Source organism: Arthrobotrys flagrans (genome assembly GCF_004000055.1).
Source record: "Arthrobotrys flagrans strain CBS H-5679 chromosome Unknown unitig_0, whole genome shotgun sequence".
NCBI lineage: Eukaryota > Fungi > Ascomycota > Orbiliomycetes > Orbiliales > Orbiliaceae > Arthrobotrys > Arthrobotrys flagrans.
In genome coordinates, this window is record NW_027137550.1 from 5,963,494 (window position 1) to 5,974,888 (window position 11,395).

The 11,395-nt window shown below is 47.2% G+C and overlaps 6 protein-coding genes across 6 annotated transcripts; 4 read left to right on the top strand and 2 right to left on the bottom strand.

Annotated features, from left to right (window-relative positions):
- Positions 1-1,195: 1,195 nt before the first annotated feature.
- Positions 1,196-2,927, top strand: DFL_004757 (uncharacterized protein; the record flags this gene model as incomplete). The annotated part of the gene is made up of 4 exons (XM_067633904.1): positions 1,196-1,321; positions 1,660-1,805; positions 1,881-2,607; positions 2,670-2,927. 4 exons carry the CDS (start codon positions 1,196-1,198, stop codon positions 2,925-2,927), a joined length of 1,257 nt encoding a protein of 418 aa, XP_067492027.1.
- Positions 2,928-3,250: 323 nt separating this feature from the next.
- Positions 3,251-4,642, bottom strand: DFL_004758 (uncharacterized protein; the record flags this gene model as incomplete). The annotated part of the gene is made up of 4 exons (XM_067633905.1): positions 3,251-3,324; positions 3,387-4,130; positions 4,191-4,469; positions 4,546-4,642. 4 exons carry the CDS (start codon positions 4,640-4,642, stop codon positions 3,251-3,253), a joined length of 1,194 nt encoding a protein of 397 aa, XP_067492028.1.
- Positions 4,643-4,906: 264 nt separating this feature from the next.
- DFL_004759 (uncharacterized protein) lies at positions 4,907-5,772 on the top strand (the record flags this gene model as incomplete). Its single annotated transcript, XM_067633906.1, has 3 exons — positions 4,907-5,097; positions 5,185-5,646; positions 5,709-5,772. The coding sequence occupies 3 exons, from the start codon at positions 4,907-4,909 to the stop codon at positions 5,770-5,772; spliced, it is 717 nt and encodes a 238-aa protein (XP_067492029.1).
- Positions 5,773-6,079: 307 nt separating this feature from the next.
- On the bottom strand, positions 6,080-7,080 carry DFL_004760 (uncharacterized protein; the record flags this gene model as incomplete). The annotated part of the gene is made up of 5 exons (XM_067633908.1): positions 6,080-6,111; positions 6,167-6,381; positions 6,450-6,631; positions 6,695-6,903; positions 6,972-7,080. 5 exons carry the CDS (start codon positions 7,078-7,080, stop codon positions 6,080-6,082), a joined length of 747 nt encoding a protein of 248 aa, XP_067492030.1.
- A 1,575-nt stretch (positions 7,081-8,655) lies between these two features.
- DFL_004761 (uncharacterized protein) lies at positions 8,656-9,835 on the top strand (the record flags this gene model as incomplete). Its single annotated transcript, XM_067633909.1, has 4 exons — positions 8,656-8,717; positions 8,784-8,827; positions 8,909-9,504; positions 9,572-9,835. 4 exons carry the CDS (start codon positions 8,656-8,658, stop codon positions 9,833-9,835), a joined length of 966 nt encoding a protein of 321 aa, XP_067492031.1.
- Positions 9,836-10,371: 536 nt separating this feature from the next.
- On the top strand, positions 10,372-11,346 carry DFL_004762 (uncharacterized protein; the record flags this gene model as incomplete). The annotated part of the gene is made up of 2 exons (XM_067633910.1): positions 10,372-10,677; positions 10,813-11,346. 2 exons carry the CDS (start codon positions 10,372-10,374, stop codon positions 11,344-11,346), a joined length of 840 nt encoding a protein of 279 aa, XP_067492032.1.
- Between the last annotated feature and the right edge of the window lie 49 nt (positions 11,347-11,395).

Here is an 11,395-nt window from a genome sequence, read left to right on the forward strand (position 1 = left end):
CACCGGGCAAACATTTCAATATATGTTACCAATATCAAAGTGCTCAATCGATTAATCGATCAACAGCGAACCTAGATTACGAAGAATAGTCCACCACTAACAGGTACGAAGTAAGGAAAGGAATCCAGCAACTGACCAGATCCCTTTCGATAGCCTAAAAGCTATCGATACCCCGGACATGCCATGCCCCTCTTAAATTCTCGGAGGCAAAAAACAGCCTTGCTAGGAACCCAGATAGTCCTCTCGTTCGGAAAGTTGTTCGATAACGTTTCAGAATGTCGCTGGACTTGCATCCCTCTCCCCTCTCCAGGCCCTTAAGCCTTTTCGCCGGGAAACTTGAAATCGAATCGCCAACTCGCAATCTTCACGAACATGAGCCCAGGACCCCTGCATATACATATTTGCGTCGTGGGAAAGAACCCATGCCCTTTTCTACCCCCCCAAGACTTAACTTCTGCATGCCGCAGGAAAGGGAAAGGAGGAGCTTTTGCAAGGGCCAAAAAAAAAAAAAAAGATGAAAAGAAAAAAGTCCGTATAAAAAGTAAAAAAGCTGGCGAACAAAATCCGCACAGAAGGTAGTACCTACACTAGCACTGGCACTGGTACAGGAAAGAAACTCGAAGGAAAGGCCAGCTCCGATCCGAGCTCTCATGACACTTCCTCTTAATTTCTCCTTTTCCCCAATCCTCGTCACCGCCGCCGTAAAAGGAACCACCCTGAAGGGAAACAGGCTGGCGTCATTTCATACTTATAAATTGGATCTAGAAACATTTCCCTTCATTCTTGTTAACGTTCTCGAAACGATCGAAAAGTGTGGAATCTCTTCGTATGTAGTACGGGTCCTTCGATTTCCCTCTTATAACCCGATCTCTCTTTTAGCGTTAGTTTAGCAGCTGCTATAAAGCCTGGTTAATTAATATAATCAGCCCAAAGCCTCCCGCCCCCGCTTGAAATTGCAATTGATATCTGCCCGCTCCTTGTTCTCTCTCCAGCATTCTTACGCTTTCAATCCCTTCGTGCGAAGCCGGATTTTGACCGAGGGATAAATTCTCCGGCCTACTTGCTTACATATCGACAATATCCGTTCTATACAATTGCAAAACCATTCACATTGTTGCTTTCCACTATTCCGACCCCGAAAATTATACAGCTCCACCCATAGACAGTCGTAGTCACATCCTAGCTCGCTTTCAACATGTCGACTGCGCACCACCACCCGCGACCCGAAAGCACCACATTGGCCGACCTGATAGGTTCGTCGAGAGAATCGGAGACACCGGATTGGCCAGACGAAGACTTCTGCAAACGTTTACCTAAGATTGTAAGCCATGTTTTTTCCTGCTCTTCTTTTTTTGCTTTCACTCCCAAGATCTGATCTGGTCTGGAATTCAAGCTCGGCCCGCACTATAAAGGCCCTGTCCATGTCGTGTGAGGCGCCGGTACTGTGATAAGCTTTTACATAAAGTTTTCTCGCTATCACATACCGCGATATAGCTGGTTCACATGCATGGCTTCCCAACTTGATTTCTCGCCATTTATATGGAATTTATATTAGCCTATCCCTCGGGCTACTATAAAAAATAAATTACCCCCAAATACCCATTCTACGCACTTATTTCCTTGAAACTGATATCGAACTCTACTCTTCTCTTTCAAAAGGAACTACATGCTCATCTCACTGGGTCGATCAGGAGAGAGACCTTGGGCGAAATATGGCGCAGACGGAAGGAACAAGAACCAGACTTCGACCTCGAGGACCCCCTCGTGGCCATTCCTTCGGGTAAAGTTGATTTCGACTTGACAACGTAAGAAATAATCCGTACAGTCATCCCCAAACTTCAATTGCCAGTCCCCTCATACGTCTAAATAAACACCTCCAGCTTCTTCCCTCTCTTCTCCAAATACACATATAATCTCGTCAACAGCGAATGGAGCGTCGAATATGCCACCCGCCAGGTCCTCCGCGACTTCGAATCCGACGGTGTAGTTTACCTCGAACTCCGTACCATCCCACGTGCATTCGACGAAACAGGCCTCACGAAAGAGAAATATATCACCGCAATCCTCTCTACCATCCGCTCCTTTCAATCCGAAACTATGCACACAAAATTGATCCTCGCCATTGATCGACAAAATACCAAAGAGGAGGCATTGGACACCGTAGAATTGGCGATAAAGTATAAATCCGAAGGTCTGGTAGTCGGGGTGGATCTCTGCGGCAACCCCGCTGCCGGCGACGTACGAATATTCCGGGAAGCTTTTAAGAAGGCTAAACAAAACGACCTCGGCATCACCCTACATTTCGCAGAAATTGAGCGTCAACCGATCAAAGACGAACTCGACATTCTCCTATCCTTCGAACCGCAGAGACTGGGACATGCAATCCATATCGAGCGAATAATGTCGAGCCAATCGCACCGCGCGGGGAACCATATGGACGACAGGATCTTGCGTGAGATCCGCCAACGGAAATTATGTATCGAACTTTGCCTTTCGTGTAATGTGTACGCAAAGATGCTACCTGATAGGCATGGAAACGGAAACGGCAGCTTCCAAGATCACCACTTCAAGTATTGGTGGAAAACGGACTGTCCGGTTGCTTTAGGTGTAAGTTCTACGCTTTGCCGGTTCCACAGACCGGGATATACCCTGACTAACAAGGTTATTAGACCGACGACGTTGGCGTCTTCCTTAGTGATCTTTCAAACGAATACTATCTCGCATCAACCCATTTCCGCGTCAACAAGTACGAACTCTGGCACTTGGTATTCTACTCCATTGACGCCATATTCGCCGACCAATCCGAAAAGGACCGACTAAAGAGCTCGCTGTTAGCATGGGGTAAAGAGAACAATCTCGACGTAGGGGATGACGACGAAAGTGTTAACGAGATTATCGATCACGAAGATGAAGAGGGAGAAAACTAGACCGAGCAAGCTTATAACGGATATTTTTCGTTTAATTGCGCCAAAAATTCTGGGATCTTTAATTTTCTTCGGGGTGGCACACACAAAATATGGGGAAAACTTACATCTCTATTAATAATATTGAAATTGTTTTAATTGAATAGGGCCATAGCATGGGCAGGCGTTACAAATTTTGTCGGTATAAGGATGAATGAGCGGTGGTGGTTGTGTAAAACAAAAAAAAAAATGCTGAGTTGGCTGGCGAATTCGAGATCGATATATCGATATTAATTGACTTTGATGAGTAGAGGCGGAAGGAACATAGGAATATAATCCTACATGGTTCAAGAATTATATTGAATTTCGATCCCCACTGTTCTAAAGGGTTGGTCTCGTCGTTTGAGATCGATATTCGACCCTATAATAATGTCATTAACATCCCATGCCCAATCTCAGAGCTCCGATTCTTAGGGCACTCACCTATACTGAACAGCAACTGCTTAAATCTCCCTTCCCAAAGTAACCCAATGTTAAAGTTCTGAGTAATCCTCGCCTTCAGCACACCGGTAACATCGTCCTCCCTCTCTCCACCAGTCGTAAACCCGTTCGGCTGCCAAACCTCCTCAGTTCCCGTTTCGTTCTTCGTAACCTGCTGCTGCTTCCTCCTCCATATTTCACACCCTAGCACCAAATCGCTCTCGTAGGAGTAGATATTAAAATCATACCGACTACAAAACACCGCGCCTTTCCCCGCTTTGATAGCATACGCTGCCTGAAAGTGCCCAATAATCGGATTAACAGTCAAAGTCATCGTAAGCGGCGAGCCGGTATTCGGTGGTAAAGTGGTATATCGAAATCCAGTGGACACACCACCACTTTTATTCAATAAACCCCAATAGACTTCCGCACCGGCGCTAAACCTCCCCGCTATCTTTCGAGAATCGACTGCCCCGTTTCCAGAGTTGTGCGGCAGAGCCTTTCGAGGATCAAACCCGAAGTTGTAGAGACCACGGATACCGATTAACGCGACGTCCGTGGAGTACAGATACTCCGAAGAATATTTCCCGTTATCCTGTTGGAGGAGCGCGAGTATGGTGCCACCATTCGGAAGACGTGAGTTGCTGACAGCTGATATCTTTAGCTGCCGGGTTGGTGCCAGCCGACGGAGGTATAGAGCTTCGAGGGTGGATGCCGGAAGGTACATTCGGCCGTAAAGGAGAGTGTCTGGGCTGCCGTCAGCACTTCCACCTTGTTTTTATAGATCCAAGGAGCTAGAAGCCTGACCTCTTCTATCGACTCTAACTCCTCCCTGCCATATCTCCCAATCTCTTGGGGCATCCGGCTTCGTTATTTCCTTCAAATCCCGATATCCGAATATGGCGTCCTTGAGTTCCACGTCTCCACTGTTCCGTACATTATCCAGTGCCCGTGACGAATATAAATACGAAACCGACCCATCGACGACACCCAAACTGGCCAAGCTATATGATGTAGCAAAGTTCGGGGATGACAAAGAAGAGATATTGAGTTTTAATCCCTTCGGCGTTTGGAAGTCCAGTAGTGCTATCCCATAGAAGTATTAGCCACGTCGACTTGAAATGTAGACAGATATCATAAGAAAGAGATAATAGATCCGTACCTCTCGCCGTAGCATTCAGATTCGCATACGAATTATCCTCATCCCACTTCGTCGCGCGGTAGAACGACTTTTGGACATAATCCGTAAACCCCAGCATCCTGTCGAACCGATGCCCGCTTCGGCGGAGCGGAGAATAGTAAGACTCGTCAATCGTGAAAGCGTGATGTTGATAAAGTCGACTGAGGCATAATAGGTATCGTTAAGTGGGCTATTTTCTGCGACAAAGCTCACCAATGCAAATCAGAACCGGCCGGACCCCTGTCAAAAATTTCGAAGCTTTGCCTATCCCCAGAAATTTTTCTTCTCTTCTAAAAAAAAAAACCAACCACCAAACCCATCACATATAACAAACGATACCAAAATGCCGAAATCAAAGCGAAACAAGCTAATCAGCTTGACAAAAACCCAGAAGAAGGGTCGCGAGAACAATGTTAGAATATTCGACGCTATAAGAGAGGCTCTGGACGAGTACTCGTTCGTCTGGGTCTTCTCTGTCGCATCTATGCGCAATGCACAGCTCAAGGAAGTCAGAGCTGAATTCCAAGATAGCAGGTACCTAACCTCCCAAAATTCAATCGCACATACTATCTTCTAGCCATCGAACACCCTCTGATCCACATTGCTACAAAAAATGAATAGAATATTCTTCGGCAAAACCAAAGTCATGACCAAAGCCCTCGGCACCACCCGTGAAGACGAGTACAGAGATAACCTCTCCAAGCTCTCCAAGCACATGAACGGCGAAGTCGGCCTACTACTCACAAATAGAACCCCAGAGGCTGTCACCGAGTTCTTTGAAAACTTCTCTGCAATGGACTTCGCCCGCGCTGGCGCGGTATCACCGGTTACATTCACAATCCCAGCAGGGACGGTTTACTCGAGAGGCGGCGAGATCGCTGAAGAGGATGATGTACCTCTGGCACATTCTTTGGAGACGACTGTTAGACGGTTGGGTATGCCGACTAGGTTGGTAAACGGAAAGGTTACGTTGAACGAGGAGTATACAGTTTGCGAGGAGGGAGATGTGCTTAATAGCCAGCAGACAAGGCTATTGAAGTTGTTCGGGGTCGTCACAGCGGAGTTTAAGGTCAAATTGACTGCGTATGTGATATCCCATCGGAATCTATAGATTGTCTAGACGGATTGCTAACAATATACTACAGGTACTGGAGTTCTGCGGATAGCGAGGTCAAAGAGATGGACGCCATGGAAGAGGACGATGATTAGACGGCGCAGAAGGGCTTTTTTGTATTTGGGTTCATTTCTCTTCTGCTTTATTTATTGGGGCCTTGGGTATGGGAAGTGAAAAGTCATAGAGCGTTTTTTTCACGCTGTTCAATCTTGTGGTCTACGATTTTACCCATCATATATATACGCGGTTTGTACGATACGATAACGATGGCTTATTCCAATCACAGGGCGACTCTGCGCGCTGTGAGAATTATCATTTCACGAAAACGTGCTATGTACAACTGGGCCGAGGCTAAAAGCCTTCCGAAAAGAAACAAAGCCCTCAGAAGAGCCTTTAAAGCATCTAAGCCGATTTGGCATTGATGATGTCGACGACTATGAAACGAAATAAGTAAGTGGCACGGGTGATTCTGGGCGAAGGGGATCTCACAGGCTGGCTTGAGGGAAGCACCACCGACGAGGAAACCGTCAATGTCGGGTTGCTTGGCGAGTTCGCCGCTGTTCTTCTCGTTGACGGAGCCACCGTAGAGGATTCTGGTAGCCTCGGCGACCTCGGGGGAAACAGTCTTAGCGAGCCATGCACGGATACCGGCGTGGGCCTCCTGAGCTTGCTCAGTGGTGGCGACCTTGCCGGTACCGATAGCCCTGAATATCCAAATATTAGAAAGGGGAAATCATATATTATATATGTGGAGGCGTTTCTGGGGACGTACCAAACTGGTTCGTAGGCGATAACAATCTTGGACCAATCTTGGATAGTGTTGGCAACAGCCTGCAGTTGACCGCAGCAGACGTCGAGGGTCTTTCCGGCTTCTCTCTCCTCAAGAGTCTCGCCGATGCAAAGGATGACGCTCAATCCGGCGTCGAGAGATGCCTTGGTCTTTTCGGCGATGAACTGTGCGATAAAGTCTATTAGATTCAAACCAATCGAAGATACAAAGTGGGATATAATACACACCTCAGAGGATTCCTTGAAGATAGTTCGTCGCTCGCTGTGGCCAAGAATAACCCACTCGATACCGTGCTCAGTCAACATCTTGTTGGTCAGTTCACCAGTCCAGGCACCGTCTGGTTTGTCAAAGACATTCTGAGCGGAGACCTTGATGCCGTTTCCGATCTTCTCGGCGGTCGAGAGGAGGAAGATGCTTGGTGGGGAAATGACGACCTCTGCACCCGAGTACGTCAGCTGCAGCTCGTGGAATGATTACAAGTGAACACGGATTCATAAAGCATACCGACATCGGGGTCGAGCTTAGCAGCATTGAGGTTGTCGACGATGGTCTGGATGGACTTGATGGAGCCATTGGCCTTGAAGTTGCCTCCGACGAAGAACTTGCGAGCCATGTTGCCGGTAATTGATATTACTTGGTTATTTCCGAGTGAATGAACGTGATGGTTTTCTGTAGTGAGGTAATTCGATTGAGCTTAATTCGAATGATCTCGAGTGAAGCCGATGCGATGTTATCGATGGAGATGAAATACCTTGGAGGTTAAACTGTTATAATCTCTGTCGGCGGTGGAGAGGCCTATTTATGATATAATTGGCGTGGGATGGAATGGAATTGCACGTCGGTCTGGCGGGGCTCTCAAATTCGCCCCTCATCCGATTCCATCCCGCTGCATTGCACCGCCGATAAACCGACCCATGCAAAAAAAAACAAGGTCGCCGACAGCCAAGCATGTGAGCCAATTCGAATTCGTTGAATACGATGCCAACGGAAAAGTCTCGCTCATTATGATCCCACACGGCTGTTTACTTTACGTATGTACTCTGTACATATGGACATGTACGCGGTATCCTAGCTAAATTGTGTCGGGCATGTTCGGCGAGAGACCAGAGGAAGAGGGCGTACCTCGTCTAAACCGAATCCCGAATCCCGACCCGATGCAACGATGCCAATGTTGGCAGGCACGAACCGTTCGCCCTGGTTTGAGCTTGCAAAGCTCTCAGACGCTGCCGGAGCGTGAGGGACTTATCCTGCCAAAGATTCAAGATGCTCATGTATCGATATTGATAATTCATATGTCAATATCGTTGTATCGCATCCGATATTTGATATCACTTGATCTTCGGTGCGCTTCCACAGAAATCGATCGGACCTGTCTAGACGATGGAGTTTCTCTATAACTATAATTACGAGGCTGACAAATATATTAAAGGGAGAGTTGACGAGTTATGGGTGGGATGTCCATCCCTAAGTATGATTCTAGAGACTCTCCTCAGCTTAGAATCTATACATGCATACATACATACATACATACATACATACATATATATATAAAGCTGAAATTAGTCCATATATTTGTGCTTGCATCCATGGTTGCTTGATCCTGCATCCAGGTCACTAGCTCCCAGCTGAGTCGACACCGCTAGTGGCCCCTCTTGGGTTAGATACCGTTCTTTGCCTTATAAAGGCTCAGGTCGACCCTGTGTGCAACCACCATGAAGAATTAAAGATCTATATCGAAATGATATTGGAGCTCTTGGCTCTAGACCAACCCAAGGGTTTTCTTACCATCCTTCGTTCGAGCGAGCCGAACCTGGACACCAGCCACCGACATATACGGTTGCAGGCCTATCACGGACCAACGTGATCCATCTCCAGTTTGCGCAGGAGCGCTTTTTCATCTGCACCTCGCACAGGGATCCATCCCAACTAGTCTGGACACAGGACAGGTGATAGACCACATCCTAACGTAAAATATTGCGAGTATTAACAATAAATTGCTTCGATTTGAAGCGAAGTTGGCTGGCCCCACAGGCTAGTTTCAAGATGGGGGCAGCGGCGGGGCGGCTGTCAAGCAAGGGCTTACCCCCTCTCCTCAGCTCCTCTCCTTCTCAAAGCTTTTGATTCCTTGGAAAATCTTCGAATCAGCCTCCAGATTTCACAGATATCGAATCTCGACCCCATATGCAAAATGCCTGCCCATCGCGTCCAGTCTTTTCCGTGGTATCATAGCAGTCGCCAAAAGCCGCGAAGGTGGGTGGTACAAGGAATAGGAGCAAACATCAGACGAGGAACTAACCGGTGTGTAACATGAACCAGATGGCCTCTCGCACTGCGCTTTATCAAAGGATCTGTCCACGCTAGTAAGCAAAAAACGACTCGATCTCGAAATTAAAGTATTACAACGTAGGCACTGTTTCTAAACCATGTATCCCACTGTCCAGATATCATCGCCCCGATCGTCTTCTACACCCTTTTCACCACTCTTGTCGTTTTCATCGACCAACACCTGAACATCAACCTCGGTGTTCCAAGCACTGTAACCCCCAGTCTTTCAATAGTCGTCGGTCTCCTACTCGTCTTCCGTAACTCCTCGTCTTACGAACGCTTTTGGGGCGGCCGCCAAGATGTCAGCCATATCGTCTCCAACGTCCGGAACCTATCAAGGTATTTCATGCTCTGCGGCCCGAATGAGTCAGACGAAGACCGACAGGACACGGAAAAGGCCGTGAAAACCCTTGTGGCAATGTTATTCGCCATGCGATCTTCTCTAAGAGAGGACTGGGGTATTCCGGACAAAGAAGAGGAACCTGAATATACGGACCTGCTACCCCGGGGAATGCAAGGACATGAAAATTGGGGGGTTGCGTTACCACTTGAACTTGCTTTCTTTGTGGAGAAGTATATTAGGAAGGGACACAAACGGGGTAATTTCCAGGCTCCGCAGGCGTCGATGTTGACGTCGCAGTTGAATGCGATTATCGATGGATACGGGCACATGGAAACTATTAGGTTGACCCCTATTCCCGTTTGTTATCAGGTGAGTGACATATTGTTATCTTCGTAAACCTCTGTGCGGATCGAATTCTAATCAGGGTGTGATATAGATCCATATGAAGCAAGTCCTGTCACTGTACTGCCTCTTCCTTCCGTTCTCCATTGTGGATGACTGGAACTGGGTGGCTGTTCCCATGGTTGCTTTGATCGCCTTCACACTCTATGGTATTGAAGGTATCGGCCAGGAAATCGAGAACCCCTTCGGTTTGGATAGGAATGATATCAAGATGGATAACATCGTCCGAGATGCGCGACAAGAGATCACTACCTTGCTAGAGTGCTGGAAGCAAGGGAAGGAAGAGCATTTTCTCTAATCATGCCATCCTATGCTAGAAACATATACCTAGGTATCTAGCAAGTTTGAGGGGTGCCGGGGGAAGGTTATAGCAGGAAGAAGAGACAGCAAACTGTACAAATAATCCGGATAGACACAACAACCTACGAGACTGCAGTACTGTCGACAAAGATACCTGGTGATATTAGCGGGCCTATGAAGCCAAATGTTTTATTGATTTTTTCCCTTTTTTATATCTAGCGGAGCGATTCTGTTTGATCGAAATGTCAGCCAACACCAACACATATATATATCCAGCTTCTTTGAAGTTGTTAACGGGTTTTATTCTCAGCATCGTTTTCTACGTACCACCAAAATGTAATTGGATGTCCTGAAGTCGGATATAAGAAGCATCGTAGTGTTAAATAACGATGGCTATTTAAATGTCGAACCTATCCCCTTGATTCTACTTCCCAAAAGTTACATCCTAACATTACATCGATATCATATCTTTTCGTTCTCAATCAAAAATCTCCAACATTTTGTTATATACACCCCGAACTATTAGCATCACCGATGGCTTCAACAAAAACAGAACCCTCGGAACCCTCCTTCGATCTCTTCTCCTCCCTCCAATTCTCTCAGACCCTTCGCTCCTCTCCAGAAAACGCCGATATCTGCGGGGGACCATGTTCGTTTTATATGTTGAATTACCACCGAGACCGGATCCTCCATGCCGCCCATAACTTCGGTTGGCAAAAGGCTGTGGCCGCTCTCGAGGCACCGGATTCACTGGAGTTGATCAAAGAGAAGTGCATGGATACCGTCCATAGTACCCTAACTGAAGCCAAGGAGGGTATAAAGTCTGCAATTACCATACGGGTGTGTGTTATATCTTTTTCTTCCAAAATATTATGCATTCCGTCCGCGTCATGTTATAACTTCAAATCGATATATCTTCAAGATATCCTAAGAACGTAATTCACTAACCGGAGAAAAAAATCAAAACCCATAAAGCTCCGTATCGTAATATCCCCATCAGGTTCTATAACCGCCGAAGGAAACCCCATGCCTCCGGTGCCCCTCGCATCTCTCTTCCCCAATTCCCTCGCCCCTCCGGAATACCCCGACCCCTGGTCCGTCTACCTCGACAGCCAACCAACCCCTCCTACGGACCTAACAAGATACAAAACCACCTCTCGGACTCACTACAACGACGCCCGTGTGCGTGCCTCCATCGACAGCTTCTTAGCCACCGAAGAGGTCATCCTATGGAATCCCGAAGAGTGGATTATGGAAGGGAGTATTACTAATGTTTACTTCTATCGAGAGGATAAAGGTGGGTGGATTACGCCCAGTACACCGATGGATGATCTTACTGGCCAGAAGGAGGGGAAAGGTGGGACGGCGGGGACGGTTAGGAGGTGGTTGCTCGAGAAGGGATTGGTCAAGGTGGGAGATTTGAAGAAAAGCGAGGTGAAGGTTGGGGAACTTGTTTGGTTGAGTAATGGGGTTAGAGGGTTAGTTTTGGGGAAGATTGTGAGGGTTTGAAGGGATTTAGTTGATTATGGATTAAACGGAAAGATGGTTTTTGTAGATT